At 35.9% G+C, this 20,238-nt stretch overlaps 1 protein-coding gene across 1 annotated transcript in view; it reads left to right on the forward strand.

The window, feature by feature from the left end:
* The window catches only part of LOC107587625 (neuron navigator 1-like), a 58,613-nt gene that overhangs the window by 7,030 nt on the left and 31,345 nt on the right, over positions 1-20,238 (forward strand). The window contains 2 exon segments of the mRNA XM_016275473.1: positions 860-992; positions 2,915-3,277. Coding sequence (XP_016130959.1) covers positions 860-992; positions 2,915-3,277 — 496 coding nt within the window.

The raw sequence follows: 20,238 nt of genomic DNA on the forward strand, positions 1-20,238 counted from the left end.
AACTGTATGCGTGTGTGTGTGTGTGTGTGTGTGTGTATGTGTATGTTAGACCAGTTTAAGTGTTTATGTAGTATGTTGGACTACTTTAAGTGTTTATGTAGTATGTTAGACTAGTTTAAGTCATGTAGTTAATAAAGTCTTACTTGTATCACACTTGACGTTGTTCATTGTTTGCTCATAACTGGAGTCACTTAATCATGCAGATTTATGCTACAAGCTTTGTGTAGAGTTGTACAGTAAGAAAGTTATTTCCCTTAACCAGGAAATTAACATTCTTAGAATTGACAGACAGTTGACCCTGAGAGGTCAAGTAAATATCTACAGCGGATCTAAATATTTATAATTAATTATAACTAGTTATGATTAATTATTAATATTTCCCCATGAGCTGATTCGCTACATTATTATTATTATTATTTAATTATATATTTTAGTACATCAAGGTAAACTAAATGAAAATGAGAAATATTGCCTGGAAAGCAGCTAAAATAAATTAAGTTTAATGTTTTTTATATTTTATTTAATTTTATTTCAGTTAATTTACTTAATTTTTGTTTTACAGTACAGTAGTATTATTACAATAATATATTTCACATTGCAATATTTTTATTTTAAAAATTATAATAAAAATAGTCATCATAATAATTAATATAATTTTATTTGCCAAATTGTACAGCCCTACAAGCAAGCAAATCAAACCTGAAGCTCCTTTAAAAAAAATCATTTTTGTTTTATATTTTGCATGGGCAAACACACTCATTTTAGAAATGCAAAGATCTAGTTCAAGTCTGCTTTTGCCATTACAGTCATTGTTGATTTTAGTAATGAGAAAAACTCTATAAATGTTCTTGCCACATAGTGTGCGATGTGGAGAGAGCAGGACCTTTGCTTTGGCTTCATGTAGGATGTGATGTGGCACTGAAAGCGAATGGAAAAGCCGGTCATGAGGTTTGGGAGTGGCTGCGCCGTCACTGTGAAAGGTCCAGTGCAGTGTATGTGTGCTATTTTCAGATTTTTTTGAAAATACTAAGAAATGAAACATTTATTCTGTCTAGAAACTCCAATGTGGTCCTTTATCACCAATCCAGGTCTGCCATGAATGCCAGTAATGCTGCTGGATCCAGAATCCAGATCACTCATTCCATTTCATAATCAACTCAACTGATATATCATTCAGATGCATGCAACTGACAAATATGAGTAAAACTGAACAATTTTTTCTTAGGACTGAACAATCAATCAAAATAATACCGCTTTTTACTATGTGTAATAAGAAGCATTTATAAACCTGTTGCCAAGACAAATAAACAAATGATTTAATGTTTGAAAAAAAAAAAAAAATTTATATGTATTTTATTTTATACTATGTACTAAGAAATGAAACATTTATTCTGTCTAGAAACTCCAATGTGGTCCTTTATCACCAATCCAGGTCTGCCATGAATGCCAGTAATGCTGCTGGATCCAGAATCCAGATCACTCATTCCATTTCATAATCAACTCAACTGATATATCATTCAGATGCATGCAACTGACAAATATGAGTAAAACTGAACAATTTTTTCTTAGGACTGAACAATCAATCAAAATAATACCGCTTTTTACTATGTGTAATAAGAAGCATTTATAAACCTGTTGCCAAGACAAATAAACAAATGATTTAATGTTTGAAAAGTACTCAAGAAGCAAGTATCAAATTTGTAATTTTACAGTTGTATTATTATAAAAAGACATTATTATTTTTATTAGATGCTGCTTTTTCCAGTACAGTAGTATTATTACAATAATAATCTATTTTTTAATTTAATATTTTATTAAATTCTTAATTTTTTTATTTTACAGGACAATAGTATTATTACAATCATATATTTCTCACTGTAATATTTTTATAATAAATATAATAATAATCATAATAAAAATGATCGTCATAATAATTATTATTATAGCCGTATTTATATAATCACAATAGAATTTTATCGGCCAAATTGTGCAACCCTACAAACAAGCAAAGCAAACCTGAAGCTCCATTAAAAAAAATACATTGTAATTTATTTTTTTCAGAAAAATATATATTTTTTCTTCCCCAAATAATTTAGCCCTTAAATAGCCCATCGACAACAGACAACAATTATGAAAAATTATGAGGTATATTGCAACAAAGGAGAAGTTTTTAGGGCTTTTTAATTTTTTTTACCAAAATAAAAGCTAAATGATTTAATGTTTGAAAAAAAAAAAAAAAATTTATATGTATTTTATTTTATACTATGTTATTATTATTATTATTAGAGTATTTTTTTAATATTTTTATTTAATAATCATAATTTAAAAAATCATCATCATTATTTTATATAACTTTATTGGCCAAATTGTGCAGCTCTAAAATCAAATACAGCAAACCTGAACTCTAAAAAAAATTTAATTAGTTGTTCCCAAATCGTTCAGTCCTAAAATAACCCATCGACAACAGATTGAAATTATTAACAGACCTGCTGGCAACCGAGTTACATTGACCAAGTGACCCACTAGCAAGAATAACAGACCAAATAATTCTCCTTCAGCTGGCTAACACTAACCGAATAACCCAGTGTCAGTGTGTTTGTGTGCTTTTTATGCCTCGAGTGCATCAAATATTTCAACCCACAAGTGCATTTTCTTTTCACAGCTGTGTGATGAATTATCTTGAGAGAAGTGTGTAAAAATAGCTCTTCCATGTTCATGTGGTGAAGGAAACTGTTATATTATTCAATTGAGCTGGTGCATCTGGTTATGAAATTTTCATCCTCAACAGATGAATTCTACCACAGATGCATCCTTTTCTTTAGTAGGTCATGAGTTCCTGTGGCCCTCATCCGATCCAGCAGCCCTGTTATGTTATGTTTTGCATGCATCAGTAACCCTCTCTTTCCGTCTACAGTTGTCTGGACAGCAGTGTCTGCTACGACAGTGATGAAACCAATGCTCGTAGCATCTCCAGCCTCTCCAACCGCTCCTCTCCTCTCTCCTGGCGCCACGGCCAGTCCAGTCCTCGTCTGCAAGCCGGCGACGCTCCTTCCTCAACGGGCAGCAGCTATGTGTCGGGCAGCAAGGCCTCGTCTCAGTACATCTCTCACACCATGCCTGCCCGCTGCTCCAGCCGGCTCAGCCACACGTCACGCAGTGAGTTCATCGAAGGCATGGACGCCGGAGACAGAGACCTCAAGTCTGGTTACCTGAGTGATTCTGATGTACATTGCAAGAGCCTTAATGACGACGACGATGACGACAATCTGGCCAATGGGTGAGTGTCTGCATGTGTTGCACTGCTAAATATTTTCAACCTTTCATCAAATTCAGCACAAGAGGGAAGTTGAAGAAGAAACCTTCCAAACGAGGTTTTTGTAGTGATGCAATAGAAGAATCATTTTGGGTTCCTCAAAGAACCTTTAGGTGCACAGTTCTTAAAATAAAAAAAATAAAAAAATTTAGTGTGAAGAAAATTTTAATAATTTAAAGAACCTTTTTTCCACGATAAAGAACCTTTTGTGCAGTGGAAAGGTTCCATGGATGTTAAAGGTTCTTTATGGAACCATTGATGCATATAAGGAACCTTTATTTTTTATTTTTTGGTGCCCCAAACTTTTCAGTAAAAAGTTGGTAAAAGTTAAGTTACCAGAGAGGCCTGCAGAGATGCTGTGAATGATGACTTGCCTTCTGGCACAGATTCATAACATTACTACAGGATCTTCAGACTTTTGTATAGGATGGTGTAAAATGTACAAAACGTGTTTAGTTGAGGCTCAATGCGTAATATTTTCATTGCTTTGGATGTTTGCTGCAGCTGCGAAATCTGTGTTGACTACAAAGTTTGGGATTGGTAAGATTTTTTAAAGGTGGGGTAAGTGATTTCTGGTAGCCAATGTTGACATTTGAAATCACCAAAACAAACACGCCCCTACCCCAAAAGGGTCTCGCCCCTATTTTGATAGCTCCGCCCCACACATACGTACGCAACCCAGGCAACGATTACTTCTGTGAAACAAAGCAAAACCAATGTTACACCGTGTCTACACCGGATGCGAGTGGCTCGGCGAGACAAAATACAATAGAACTCATTATAATCAGTGATGCTGTCTACACTATAGATATACTGTATATATATACATATCTATGGTCTACACTGGATGCGGCACGGCACGACATGACAAATCCCAGACAGAAAACTGCTGCTGCATTCTATTCATGACGTATTGACACAAATTTCAAATGATTTTCAGCGGTCGCTTTGTCGTGTCCAGTGTACTAGACAGACTTTAACTGTTGTGGCGCAGACATAGTGTTACTCACCTATCGAGAAGAAACAAAGCAACCTCGGCATCAGATCGCAGCTCCTTCAGTTCTCTCCAGCACTGGAAAGCTGATCCGATATTTACACGGGTCCTCCTTCTTGCCTTAAGCCTTCTTTTGTTCCGCAGACATTTTCCTCTTTTGTTTCGTATCCGCCATCTCTATCTTTCTGTCGCTCGGCTCGGCTAATGTCCGTCTTGTGCACTGAACTCTCTCTCCTCCACATCATGAGTAGACACGCCCCCTACTGCTGATTGGCTACAAGTTTGTTTTGCTATTCAGCCCGAATCAGTTTTCTAAAGCATTTTTGAAAAATCGCTTACCCCGCCTTTAAATGTTTTTAGTCTCATGCTCACCTAGGCTGCATTTATTTGATTAAAAATACAGCAAAAAAACTTAATTTTGTGAAATATTATTAAAATTTAAAATAGCTGGTTTCTATTGTAATATATTGTAGAATGTAATTTATTCCTGAGATCAAAGCTGAATTTTCAGCATCATTACTCCAGTCTTCAGTGTCACATGATCTTCAGAAATCATTCTAATATGCCGATTTGCTGCTCAAGAAACAGTTCTGATTATTATCAATGATGAAAACAGCTGTCCTGCTTAATATTTTTGTGGAAACTTTTTGTGGTGAAATAGTATGTTCAAAAGAACAGAATTTATTAAAAATATAAATCATTTGTAATATTATCTTTACTGTCACTTTTGATCAGTTTAATGCTAATATAATAACGCTTTATACGCTAATAAAAGTATGAATTTATTTTTTTAAAAATCGACTGACCCTAAACCTTTAAACGACAGTGTATGTTGACTGTCACTCTTGGTCCAGTTCAATAATATTGATTATTAAGTGTGGGATTGACAGTGGAGGAGGTGTTGTGAGCATCAAAAAGAGAAATGCTCAGCTTTATGCAAATCAAAAGCAAAAAAAAAAAAAAAGTAACTTCAAGAGAAGGTACATCGGTTGTAGCCTATAGTATGTATAAATATCATTAATACACAGTTTTGATCTTGGTTGTGCTGCGGTAGTAGTATTTGGTTAGTATATTTTATTTTGTTCATTCGTTTGATATTTATCAGGTTTGTAGACAGAAAGACTGCACACACCAAAATACTAGCAAATAATCAAGTAAGCATTTAGCAGACGCTTAACAAATATGCTGATTTGCAGAAAAGGCCTATTATTACCTCATTTGATGATGCTGAGTTCAAAAATAGCAATAAACTTTCCATCATTTACAGTTTTTTCACAAAATAAGAATGAATAATCAATCATGGATATTAATCAGGTTGAATGCACTTATCAAAATAACAGTAAAATGTCAAAAAAAAGTAGCCTACTCATTTAATTTACAATCTGCAAAGGAGTGGAAAAGGTGGATTATGCATAATAAATCAATGAATCAGAATCAATCATACAAAATCATAAATTGACTGAGAATTGAACAAATAGTTGAAGTCTGGCTCAGATTCAGACAGGAATCATGTGTTTGTGGCAGTTTTTCTGCTGATTAAGGGATAATACAAGACTTCTTCACCATACAAATGGTTATCGAGAGCAAAAATGCTACAAAATGCATCACATTTACTGAGAAAGTGTAACATGCTTGAGCAAAACGGACACTATTATTGGAATCAGCACCCCAAAATGATAACGATTTAATTCATTATTGGATTTCGTTCAGGAAATGTGATGCAGGGTGGTATTAGAGATCAAAGTACACATTGACACCTTTGTTTCCACTCTTTTGAAACACCTAAATTGTCTCCAAAGCCAAACTTTTTCAACAGCAAACCTGCAGCATTTCAATGCACCCAGTCACCATTCGTGTCCTTTTGCAAGGTCGAGCCATCTGCCAGGTCTCAGATTATTCATATAACTCAATGATTTCATTGTAATCTTGTGTTCCTCTTGGACTCGGTCAGCACGCAGCAGTAGGAGTTTGACAGTAGGTGTCTGATCTGAACTCAGTCACCTCCAGATTTGAGGACAGCCACTCCTTTATTGGCCTTGATTGTCGTTCTAATTCCTCTTTTTCAGCAGAGTTTGAAGTTATCAGCACAGCTCACTGCTCGGTCACACACCCTCGGATACACACATTGCATGCACAGTGAGATGATGAAATCCAGGCCAGTTCTCCTGGGCGTGAATCTGGGCTTTATCTGGGAGGCTCATGCGGAGGGATTTAGCGAGTGCCGCATGACGGTGGGGTGATCAAACCCAGCCCTCGTTCTCACTTTCTACTGACGCTTCAATGCAGTGAGCGAGAGAAACTTACATAAGAGAGAACAGACCTCAACAGTACGGATCATCAGAGAGCTTTGATACATTATAGGAAATTGTGGCCTAATGGTTAGAGAGCTGGACTTGTAACCCAAAGGTTGCTGGTTCGAGTCTCCCTCCTTCAATACCACGACTGAGGCACTGAACCCCCAACTGCTCCCCGGGTGCTGCAGCATAAATGGCTGCCCACTGCTCCGGGTGTGTGAGTGTTCACTGCTGTGTGTGTGCACTTAGGATGGGTTAAATGCAGAGCAGTAATTCTGAGTATGGGTCACCATACTTGGCCGCATGTCACGTCACTTTGACTTGTGTGTTGAAGTCAGATTGACCTCTATTGTTTTCCATGCAAAATCAACACTGTGAAAAACACTAAAGAGTCAGGTAAAAAAACTGAAAACTTTGTCTTATGAAATGTAAGACTCAAAGTAGAAAAATATGTGGGTCAAATGGACCCCTAACAAAATAGAAATAACACAAAAACAAGATAGGAATTATTATTATTTACTTAATTAAAACAAGCTGAAGTGACAGTTGCTGAACACTTTATCACAGCTTAATTTCACTGTGTTCAGTCCATTTAAATATGCAAAACTGAAGTTTACGTAATCTGTTTATGTTAGGACTACATGAATCATTCAACTGAAATGCATATGGGGATTTTTATTTCCCAGCATAGGACTGAATTTGGAAGGTAAATGTGTTATTTTAAAAGTGTTATGTTATGCAAGCACTTGCCTTTAAGAATTTAGTGAATTCAAATTTATGTATTCACTTAATATTACTTACTTAAACTCAGTTAAGTGGATTTTACTCCATTCCGTATGCTAAATTTACTTAAAATCTGAGTGTAAACACTTTTTCTTTTTCAGTCTAGAAGTATCAGTTGCATTGTAACTCCTGGGAAATGTTATAATTTTTGACACGTATACAATATGTTTGATTAAAAAAAAAGCTAAAATAGCTATTCATATTTGAATAATTTCATATTTATCAGATTAAAATATCATATGATGTTAGTAGGGCAAGTACAGATCTGAACTAGGCTGAATCAAGGCAGCCAAAAAATGGAAAAACTCATTTATACAGCAAGTGTATGAGTTTTACAGGATATATTGAATGTGTATGTGGACATTCCATCCCTAAAAGTCTCTAAAAACCATTGACAAGGTTACTAATGTGTCCAGTAGCATCAAAACCGTCCTTCTCATGTTCATCACATCTAAGTGTATTTAAATGAATTTAAGGTTGAGCAGCAAGACTAGAATCCGCTCAGTCTGATTGTTTTGTTGAAAAGGCTTCATTTAAACGCATGGAAAAGTTCTTTAGTTGGAAAAGCCTTTAGTTGCTCTGCTTTGTATCTTTTGACAGCTAGTGGCATACTGGTGATTTGAGCAGAAGAGCTGCGTGAGTTAATTCAGTGAAGATGATTCTGGATGTGGTAACCATGGAGATAAACTGATGAGGAGATGGAGGTGAAAGGTGAGGTTTTCCCTCACAGATGCTTCAGTCGTGTTCAATCGATTCCAAGTTCTTGTAGTGTTGTGAGTGGGCATGTGAATACATGTTAATACCATGGTATATTTGATATTCAATATGAAATTATTGATTACCATGTAAGACAACAGAAGGGCTGTGATTAGTTTGGAGGTTTGTGTCAATAAAAGTGAAGAAAATAGCACAGTTTATCACAATATCATATCTGCATGAGCTGAGCTGGAAGATGACAGTATATTCGCTTTTGCTAAATAAAGTAATCGTAGTTAAGTAATGGTTTGAATGCCAGCTGCTGATGTTTGCTGTTCCTGCAGTTTGTGCTCAGTTTACAAATATAGGCAAAAAGCTAAGTCTGCAGTTAGACAAATAGTGTGTACTGATTGCGTCTGGCCTGAGGTGAGTGCATGTTAGCGTCTGTTGCTGTGTGCGTTTGTCCCCTGAGAGTGTTATTGGATAGTGACCCGTTCTCTTCCTATTCATGGTCAAACCCATCCTGGATCTTTAATGATAATTCAAAGTGATTTACTGATTTACAAGCTCATGTTTTGTTATAAGTTGTTTTTAGAACAAGTATGCTGTCACTCCCAAATTATATTATATTATATTATATTATATATTTTCTCATCTCTCTCATCTCGTCTCATTTCTTAAACCTGAAAAATTAATGTATTGTATTGTATATTTTATAAAGTGAGAATAGATATATTTTATTATAAAATAAATATGTACATGGTAGTATTTTTATTTGTTGAATCAATTTAAATGAAAAATATATTATCATATTATAAATAGAATTTATTACACACAAAAAAAAAAGTAAAATATTAAGATGCATTTTGGTAATGGCAATTTCATTGTAAAATGTGCTGGATTGCTGAAATAATTAGCTCCCAAATGCAGAATATCTTAAAAGGCTTGATTTTTTACACCTTATTAATTTATTTTATTTTTGATTTTGGGAGTGATTTAGTTTTTTATGGCTTTCACTCTTGCACAATATGACATTGCAAATAAACTTATGACGGTTACTTTAACCTTGTTTGTATCATCTCATCTTCTGAGGTCTAAGTGCCGTTCCATGTTCTTGTCTCCATATGTCCCTGCGGCACAGATATTACACTCTCATATTTCACCCTAAAGCTTGACCATTCATATGAGAGGACGTTTTTACAATGACTCACATCAGTGCTGAGATTCCTGTTACACTGTCAGTTATGGTCGGTGCTCTGAGTTGCTGAAAGATCGCAGGCTGAGAACATTGGACTCGACTTCAATACGTCTATCTGACATTTCAGAGACTGAGAGAGAGCCCTTCATTTGGCAATTAATGAGCTAATGATTTAGAATACTCACAACAACAACAACAACAACAACAGCCCACCCAGAATCATCTATTTACCATAGCTGACACATGGAAATAGTACCTAGATCAATAGGTTTTTACATTCCTAAAGAGAATATGAGTAGTGTTTGCCCATGTGGCTGGTTGCTAGGGTGTTGCTATGGCATGCTAGGTGGATGCTCTGTGGTTGCTAGGGTTTTGCTATGTGTTTGGTAGGGTATTCTGGGTGGTTATAAGGGTGTTTGCCCATGTGGCTAGTTGCAAGTGTAACGAAGGCTTGTTAGTGCATCCGCCTCCCATGCCGGAGACCTGGGTTTGAGACCCACTCGGAACAAGAATGAGGTGTGGTGGTGAGGACCTGGGAGAGAGGGGTTATATTGGTGCCGTGACCCAGATGGGAGTGAGGTTAGGGGAGTGAGTGTAACGGAGGCCAGCGGCTGTATGCTGTACAGGTAAACCTCACTCCCCTGATCTCAAGCGACGCACTAGCGACTAGCGGGCCTGCAGTCTTTAGCCTCCTTGTTAGTGCATCCGCCTCCCATGCCGGAGACCCGGGTTCGAGACCCACTCGAGAACGAGGTGTGGTGGTGAGGACCCGGGAGAGAGGGGTTACACTAGGGTGTTCCTGTAGTATTCTGTGTGGTTGCTATGTTGTTTCTATGGTATTCAGGGTTGCTAGGGCAATTGTTGTTGTTAGGGTATTCTGGGTGGTTGTAAGGGTGACTGTTTACAGATTTGTGTCCTTCCTGAAAATGAATTTTTTCTCTAATTTTTATCAACCACTAGGTAAAAATTGTCATTTATATTATGATTTTTTTTATAATCAATCATTATCTTTGCTATAAGATATCTGCACTAAAAATATCTGAAAGGGTTAAGGAATATCTTTGTCTTGTGATGCACAGTAGGGTTGCAGTGGCGGGTGTGTCTGTGAGCATGCAGCAGCGCATGTGTTGCCATGGTAACCCCCATCAGCCTGACTCTCGGTGACCCAGTGAAGCAGTGTGTGTGTGACTGCAGATGGAAAATGGCTGCATATTACTGCGAGAGGCTGATGAACGCCTTGTGCCATTGATTCTGGATGTGCTAGTAATCAGTTCAGAATCAGCTTACTTCCTGTTTCTTTTCAGGCAGGGCTTTTACAAGGTACTAGGAGTGCAAATTACATCAGGCCAATTATTTTGCACATCTGCAAACTGCATTGTGGTTGTAGCATAAATGGTTATTAAAATGAGGAGTAAAAAAAAACACATCTCTGCATTTCTTCTCTTTTCCAGCTTGTTTCTCATCTAGTTGTCTAATAAATCTGGTATTGTGTATTATGACTATTGTTGGCTCTTTTATGAATTGCTTTGTTCCTTTTGTAAGCCGCTTTTGATAACAGCATCTGCTAAATACATTAATGTATGTATATAACGAATGTGGATTTTCAGATGGTTTATTCTAAACCACTGCAGAAAATACTGTACAAATGTGAATAATTTTAATTGAAAATAATGCAAAAACAGTAACATGATTACTTTTAAAAGGAGTAATCAGTAATCAGTAATTTGATTAAATTTTCAGAGTAACTTGCCCAACACTGCACGAGAGTACATGTAAACGTGCTCAGATACTGACAATATAGCGTAGTTATGATTTTGAGCTTAAATTACAGTCAACAATATTACAATCCATACTACATGGAATATTGTGTTTTTAATAGTGAAGCTCTGGCAATCACAGCTACTAATTTTTAACTTCAAGCTAACATTAATGCGCAATTTATTCAAAATTCTAAGCACGCATTTTATGCAGTTTATGTTTAGGTGTGTAGTTTTGAAGATTTTCGAGTAATTCAAGGCCTCGTTCCCAATACGTTTTCACAGGATGCAATCCATTAAAGATGACTAGTGTATATCTCTGAGCATGTGGACATCAGCTGTCCTACAGACAAATAAACACACCATAAGAACATCTGGAGAGCTGTTTGGGGTCTTGATGGGTATTATTCTAAGACTCCCATTACCTACACACTCTCTGTGTGTGGTCAGGTTAAATGCTGGACGTGTCAGTTTGTCTATCAGTCACCTGCATGACAGACTCCACTGTGCTCCTATCAGAGGGTCTTACTTCACATGTTGTGACCCCTGCTGGATACATACTGTAACTGCAGAGGTCTTTTGGTTAGCATGTGTGTGATTTTTATTTTTCAGAATGTGAAATGCCAATCAGATGGTGATGTCAACACTGCTCCACGTACCTTGAAATGACTTTAAAACATTGCATAGCACAGAACAATGTGAAATGCATGTGTGGGAAACACCCGTCGGTGAAATATTATAACAGCTTCTCTCTGCTGTGGGGGTTTCATGTGGGTGTCAGTGAATTATCACTATTGTTAGGTTTCTTCTGTGGGGCGGTGCAGATCTGTGTGCTGTGCATTGACATGGAATTGCTGATAAACAAGTAAATAAGTAAAGAAAGGTTTTATCTCCATGCAGAGATGCCAAAAGAAAATATATTTATGTTTAATATCTTAATATTCAAACTAAATGAAATGGAGACTTTTGCTTAAAGGAATAGTTCACCAAAAATAAAAATATGCTAAATATTTCCCCTCAGGCCATCCAAGATGTATAGATGAGTTTGTTTCTTCATCAGAAATTACATCACTTGCTCAGCAATGGATCCTCTGCAGTGAATGGGTGCCGTCAGAATGAGAGTCCAAACAGCTGATAAAAACATCACAATAATCCAAAAAGTAATCCACACCACTCCAGTCCATCAGTTAACATCTTATGAAGTGAAAAGCTGTATGTTTGTAAAAACAAATCCATCATTAAGGTGTTTTAAACCAAATCTGTTCTAATGAAGCAGCAAGCTCATCTACATCTTGGATGGCCTGAGGGTGAGTACATTTTCAGCAAATTTTTTATTTGATGTGAACTATTCCTTTAATTCTCCTGTCTCTCAAATCAAGTTTCAGAAGAGATCTAAATGCTCAGATTTGCTAAATTACAACAATGTGCAATCCAAATCAAAGATCCCAATATGAACTCCATCAGATTCTTTCTAGAGCAAATGATCTGATCAGCTATCCATTTTATAGCACTATACACTTATTTGTGGTTATTTTTATTACTAAAGACCTTCTAAGAGAACCATCTTGCACGGAAAGTGAGCATGCCTTTTATTAATGTTTCAGGCTTGAGTTGCTGTATTGTGGTTTGAGATACTCGCGTAATTTGTTTCCAGTTGTGTGAACATAACTCACCATCTTACATCTTGATCTAACAGATGCTTTGTGTAAAAGACTCTCTAAAGCACTTTGTTGCATGAAAGTCGGTCCTTTTCCAACACGGTAACACGTGGAGCATTTATTTGTGCAAAAGCGGTTTGAGGGGACTGAAGTCGTTTGATTTATAGTTTGGCTGAAATCTTCATTTAATAATTGTTGAAATGTATTCCTGACACGAGAGTATAAAAGTGAATGATGTGTTACTCATGCTCTGCATTAGTCTGAATCCCAGAGTCCAATTATTGTGTATTTAGAAGCTTGTTGCACAAGTAAACTGCAGTCTTTCTGGACTGATGTAGTGACGTTATGTGTTTATCACAATGCTACACAACAGAAATAAATAGTTAATGCACATATGTTCTATTCTGTAGATTTTATTTTACTGAAACAACACCCATTTACTTCCATAACATGATGTATTTTAGACTAAAACAGACTGTACTGAATTTGAGTTTGCACTGCATCTTAAATATTGAAACTTCAAGGTATTGCATTGTGATGAAAAATTATGAGCATGCAGCTCATGCATACAGCGTGGATTTAAATGCATTTCTTTTTTTAAATGTAATGTCTTATTCTGAACTTTTATCAAGCCTTAACATACATCAATAGGGCTGTAAAGATGCATCCGTTTGTTATTTGCGGAAACACGCTGTTTAAATGTTATGATTATCTGTGTTTAGAGATGATAACCTTGTGGCTGAAGGAATGCGGGCCACACACAGTGTGTTTGGTGTATATATATATATATATATATATATATATATATATATCTTTGTGTGTATGTGTAGACATGGTTTGGCACCACTGGAGCCAAATGAAAGGAGTGAGATGGACAACAAACGATTCGAGCTTCATTTCACTCAGTAACTCGCTCAGAGCTAATATATTCCTGCTTTTCACTGTCTTTCTCGTGCTCATATGGTGCTCGTCGAGTCTTTCCCCCGCTGGACTCTGGCGTGAATGAAGCAGAAGCTCTCCACATCAAAGGTGAACAGAGATAAATGTGTGCGAATCCTCCGTGTGCATTTGCAGTGAGTTTGCCGATGTGGAAAAGCCATTAACGGGTCGGTCATGGAAAGTTTGTGCGCTTGTCTGGCTTCAGCTGGTTCAGACACATGGCCAGAAGTTTATCTCACCGGTATTTCAGTAGATGTAGGGTGTTGTAAATCTAAAAAACTCAAAACACTTTCCATGAAGCTTGTACTGTACCCGTCGGTGAAATATTATAACAGCTTCTCTCTGCTGTGGGGGTTTCATGTGGGTGTCAGTGAATTATCACTATTGTTAGGTTTCTTCTGTGGGGCGGTGCAGATCTGTGTGCTGTGCATTGACATGGAATTGCTGATAAACAAGTAAATAAGTAAAGAAAGGTTTTATCTCCATGCAGAGATGCCAAAAGAAAATATATTTATGTTTAATATCTTAATATTCAAACTAAATGAAATGGAGACTTTTGCTTAAAGGAATAGTTCACCAAAAATAAAAATATGCTAAATATTTCCCCTCAGGCCATCCAAGATGTATAGATGAGTTTGTTTCTTCATCAGAAATTACATCACTTGCTCAGCAATGGATCCTCTGCAGTGAATGGGTGCCGTCAGAATGAGAGTCCAAACAGCTGATAAAAACATCACAATAATCCAAAAAGTAATCCACACCACTCCAGTCCATCAGTTAACATCTTATGAAGTGAAAAGCTGTATGTTTGTAAAAACAAATCCATCATTAAGGTGTTTTAAACCAAATCTGTTCTAATGAAGCAGCAAGCTCATCTACATCTTGGATGGCCTGAGGGTGAGTACATTTTCAGCAAATTTTTTATTTGATGTGAACTATTCCTTTAATTCTCCTGTCTCTCAAATCAAGTTTCAGAAGAGATCTAAATGCTCAGATTTGCTAAATTACAACAATGTGCAATCCAAATCAAAGATCCCAATATGAACTCCATCAGATTCTTTCTAGAGCAAATGATCTGATCAGCTATCCATTTTATAGCACTATACACTTATTTGTGGTTATTTTTATTACTAAAGACCTTCTAAGAGAACCATCTTGCACGGAAAGTGAGCATGCCTTTTATTAATGTTTCAGGCTTGAGTTGCTGTATTGTGGTTTGAGATACTCGCGTAATTTGTTTCCAGTTGTGTGAACATAACTCACCATCTTACATCTTGATCTAACAGATGCTTTGTGTAAAAGACTCTCTAAAGCACTTTGTTGCATGAAAGTCGGTCCTTTTCCAACACGGTAACACGTGGAGCATTTATTTGTGCAAAAGCGGTTTGAGGGGACTGAAGTCGTTTGATTTATAGTTTGGCTGAAATCTTCATTTAATAATTGTTGAAATGTATTCCTGACACGAGAGTATAAAAGTGAATGATGTGTTACTCATGCTCTGCATTAGTCTGAATCCCAGAGTCCAATTATTGTGTATTTAGAAGCTTGTTGCACAAGTAAACTGCAGTCTTTCTGGACTGATGTAGTGACGTTATGTGTTTATCACAATGCTACACAACAGAAATAAATAGTTAATGCACATATGTTCTATTCTGTAGATTTTATTTTACTGAAACAACACCCATTTACTTCCATAACATGATGTATTTTAGACTAAAACAGACTGTACTGAATTTGAGTTTGCACTGCATCTTAAATATTGAAACTTCAAGGTATTGCATTGTGATGAAAAATTATGAGCATGCAGCTCATGCATACAGCGTGGATTTAAATGCATTTCTTTTTTTAAATGTAATGTCTTATTCTGAACTTTTATCAAGCCTTAACATACATCAATAGGGCTGTAAAGATGCATCCGTTTGTTATTTGCGGAAACACGCTGTTTAAATGTTATGATTATCTGTGTTTAGAGATGATAACCTTGTGGCTGAAGGAATGCGGGCCACACACAGTGTGCTGGACGCTGCTGTACATCTGGATATGATTACGGGCTGCCCGGGAGGTGGGGGTGTTGCCTGTGGAAGGGGGACTCCTGGTCTCAGTTGGATAGTTTCAATTGATGTGAGTTGGATTAAGCGTGAACAAAGACACGATGACTGTGCGTGATTTCATGTGAGTCACTGCCGGGAGAGATCAGCGATGAATGAGGGATTCGCTCGTGGGGAGTTTCGCCCTCTGACGACATCTACATGTCTGAACAGTACCATGTTCTTAGTTCATTAATATTCTCTTCAAAGAAGAAACAGGGTGACTCCTATTAGTTAGAGACAAACACCAACCTGCAAGTGCATGTTCATGTTTACAGAGGTCAAGGTCAAATCTTGAGCAGCTAATTAGAATTTGTAAAGATCTACAAAGGCTTTTCTTCCTTTTCAAGTGGTGCTGTATTTTATTAGTCAGTTTACCGTTGGAGTAACCATGCTTGTTTGAATTGGTCACCTGGAAAATAGCTCAAGACTCAACATGCTCTTTATTGCGTCACTAATGAATTGAATCCAATCTATTTTTTCTCCAATATGGGTGTAACTCAAAACATAGTCTCAGCTGATATGAGTGCTGAACGCTGGGAGTTGTCACAAAGCCCCAGATGCCTTTCATATGGACTAAAGTTGGGAGGAGGACATAATTGCTCAATATTTGAAGCCCAACAAAACCTCTCCACCCAATGTCATTTCTCATTCTCAAACTGAGCGGACTAGTTTTCTTCATGTACTGCTCCATTCTTCACATAGACCGCAAAGGATCTGTTATCGGCCCTCTATTCCTCCACACTTGAGATTTCGAAAAAGTTCAAACATGTTGTTTTTGATCGCATAGATTTTACTCAAGCTCCCTGTATTTAGTACTCACACTTCAGACAAGAGCTTTATCTCAGTATTAGACGAACAAGATCGCTTTTGTCTCTGAGCGTCTCATTAGCCAGACTTCTGACTAGTGACATAAAGACTCGTCCATTTACTGAAATAGTATTTTCTTGTAAAACATACTGCAAAAAAACTTTATTCATTTATTTATTTTTACGGTGCACGTTACATGTAATTTTAGAGTAAAATAACGTCATATATGTTTTTTTGTTAGTAAATATGATGTGACTGTATAAATAATGGTGAAAAACAGTAAAAGGTCAGTGATGAAAAATAGAATTCTTAAAATATACAGTAAAACTACAGTGAATTATGGGAATTAAATACAGGATTACCTAATGGAAAATAGAATTCATAATATGAAAACTCTTTGAAATTTTTACAGAAAAATACTGTAACTAGGTTGTTTTGTGTTGCATTTTCTGTTGTTTAATTGATATTTATTGCATTATTTTTGTTGTGTGTGTGTGTTAACCTGGTGTTTTGTGTTTGTTTGTTTGTCTGTGCACCATCTATGTGTGATTATTGACCATGTTTTATGATGTTCTCTGATACCACTTGTGTTATCATGATAATTATCAGTACATATTAAGGTAAAAAACAGACTTTGATACTTCAAGTAGATTGGTATATTAAATCACTGATTGCAATATATGGATATATAAGTTGTAAAATATACAGGCACTGTATATGTCATCTCATAATATCCAAAGCATTGAAGCATTGAATTGTCACCATCACATTGAATGTGTGGCACCCATCTGCTGTTTCTTTACCATAAATTGAACAGGATATTTTTTACAGTGTGCACTTTAAAGCGACTAAAGAAACTAGCTGTATTTCTTAGGTTGTCATCTGTTTCCATTTCAAACTCGTACCTTTTGAGCTGTGTTTTCTCGGCGGCTGTGATGAATGATTTCCTGAGTTATTTGGCGGTTTCCACTGAATGTTCAAATGAGATTGATGGCACCGTTGTCCATTCTGGAGACCACAGCGGTTCTCATGAAACGTCCCTCAACCCAATATAGAGACAGCGAGCGTTTCCTGAGAGAGGGAACAGAGCAGGACTTTATTATGAGAGTGAGTCCGATGAAGCAAAGCTAGCATATTGTATTTTTTTCAACCTTTTCAATTAATTACCATTTCTTTTATAGTTTTATGACTTTTTTATGACTAACATTTTAAAAGCATATATGTTTTTATTGTTTCATTGTTTATCTTAGCTTTAATTTATTTTTATTTCAGTTTTGCTTTTAGTAATTTTAGTACTTTTATGTCAGTTAGATACCAAGACAACATTCCAAATTTTCACACATTTTTTCATGTTTTTCTCAGAGTGATTTAATATTTATATTGTATTTTATTTTTAAAAAATTTGTTTTTGTCTTTATATTTTAGCTTTAATTTATTTTTATTATTTTATTTATATTATTTTTATTTTATTATTTTATTTATATATTTTTATTTTTGTAATTTTATTTATCAGTTTTAGTTTTCGTGATTTTAATTCATCAACTTTATTTCAATTAGTTGCCAAGGCAACAACAAATTTCGGCTTGTTTCTTTACTTAAAAAAAAGTGTTTACATTTTTCTTAAAGTTATCTAATATTTATGTTGTATTTTAATGCAATTAAAATTTTAAGTACTTGAACGTTTTTTACCAATTAACGAAAATATTTTTAATAGAATTAGAGAAAAAACTCTCAAAAGTAGAGTTTTGCACATGGTGGCACTCTTATTTTCTTTAGAAAATGTAATCTAGTTGTCAACTTATTCTTTGGTCTTCTCATTATGCAATATCTCAGCATGGTAATCACAATTTCCGTTCAAATGAGAATAAAACTAGCTGACACAGACTTTGGCCGACTTTTGGCTCCAGTGCGCCACCATTACATTTCAAACGGGTGGAAATAGAAACTGATGTGGAAAAGAAAAGCATTAAGAAATGTCTTTGCGGGAGTCGTCTCTAACCGTTGAGACATGTAGGCAAGTCCGTTCTCTCCCCTCTGTGCCACACAACCTGTAATTAGCACAAATTGTTGGCTCCTTAAGTTGTTCTTCCGAACACCAACCAGCCATTTTTGACCTCTGATCCTTTGGCACCCATAATTCCATTTTCCATCTCTTGCTGAGTCGGAAACCACAAAGTACTTTGCAGATAGAGACAGACGGACAGAGATCTACAGTGATCATGACTCAGGTTCATTTCTAACATCCCACGTGTATCATTTGCTTAAAGGTTCTTCAGTGGCTCTTTGAAGCACCTTTGGTTCAGAAAGAACCTTCTTCTGGTCCATAATCACTGTATAGGGTTCTTGAGATGAGCAAAAGACAACCATCTCCTTCAGTATTTTTCTTGTTTCGTTTAAAAAATATCTCAACCCTGTCCTTAACCCTTAAATGCAAGAATTATAAAATTACTGAACGATAAAAACTGTAATGTATTTAAAGAATGAATTACCATTTTAAGAGTTAAGAGTTTTATTCATTTTTCTATTCACTTCCTCTTCATCTTTTTACTTTTAATTAAGGATAAAATCATTCATAATCTTTTTTTCTAAACTTTTATTTTGAGTTAGTTCCTCATCTGTTTACTACATCATCTTATTTTTTATCAACAATGTCATTATCGCACCCTTTTTTAGTTTTTTCTTTTTCATTTTTTATTTTGCGAAAGTTAAACACCCATTTGCTTTACAGTTTTTTAAAGAATTTATTTATGCATGCATGTATGTATCTATTTTTGTTGTTTTTTTTGTGACTTTTTTTATTTTGCAAAAGTTAAGTCCATTTACTTCACTTATGTTTTTAGTTATTAAGAATATAATTATTCACAATCTTTTTTCATCTTTATTTTACATATTGTATTGTGCAGCTTCTCAATGTGTCATTGAGTTAAAGTCGTAATAAACAGAAAACACAATGCCATAAAGAGGACAGTTTGGAGAGGAACGTTTTTAAATGTGCAGATCTTGCACAGCATTTGCGTTCACATACATATGTATGTTTCAGACCTAAATCACATCTTTGTCATGCAAGACTGAAGATGAATCATTATGATCCTAGTGTGGCTTTCCCTCTTTCACAACAGATGGACAAACCCCAAAGCCGTAGCGTTTGCCAGAAAAACCCATTCGTAGTTACTGCACTGATGCTTTGCCATTCATAAACTCACTGACCTTAAGAACAATACAGTTATTTTAAACCTCTCCGGTCGCTACCCATCATTCTGTTTTACATCTACATCCCTTCCAATGTTTTTTGGGAAGTAAACGCAAGCCTGCTCCAGAGCCAGAACCAAGCATGTGTGGTTATATGGTGAAGACATCTGTGCCAGTACGAGATCCTGCTGTCTGTTCCTGGGTCAGGTAATGGAGCATGAAAGTGACAAATGATTTCTCTCTATACCATCTCAGTTGTTTCTCCTTGACAATGCTGAGATGAAATTGAGATCAAATAATGCTGCTCCGATCTTTCTCCTGAGAAAAGGATTTCAGTTTCAGAAGAGGTTTTCTCTGACATCTAGGGAAGCTTAATTCCAGCATGGAATACAAAAATTAAACAAATATTAGTCACTTTTTATCTACACTTCTGACTTTTTCCCTTACAGTTCTAAGAAGAATTGAGATATAAACTTGCAATTCTGAGAAGAAAAGTCAGAATTGTGAAATATAAGTCACA

The sequence above is a fragment of the Sinocyclocheilus grahami genome, unplaced genomic scaffold (assembly GCF_001515645.1).
Source record: "Sinocyclocheilus grahami isolate Dianchi unplaced genomic scaffold, SAMN03320097.WGS_v1.1 scaffold94.1, whole genome shotgun sequence".
NCBI classification, from domain to species: Eukaryota; Metazoa; Chordata; class Actinopteri; order Cypriniformes; family Cyprinidae; genus Sinocyclocheilus; species Sinocyclocheilus grahami.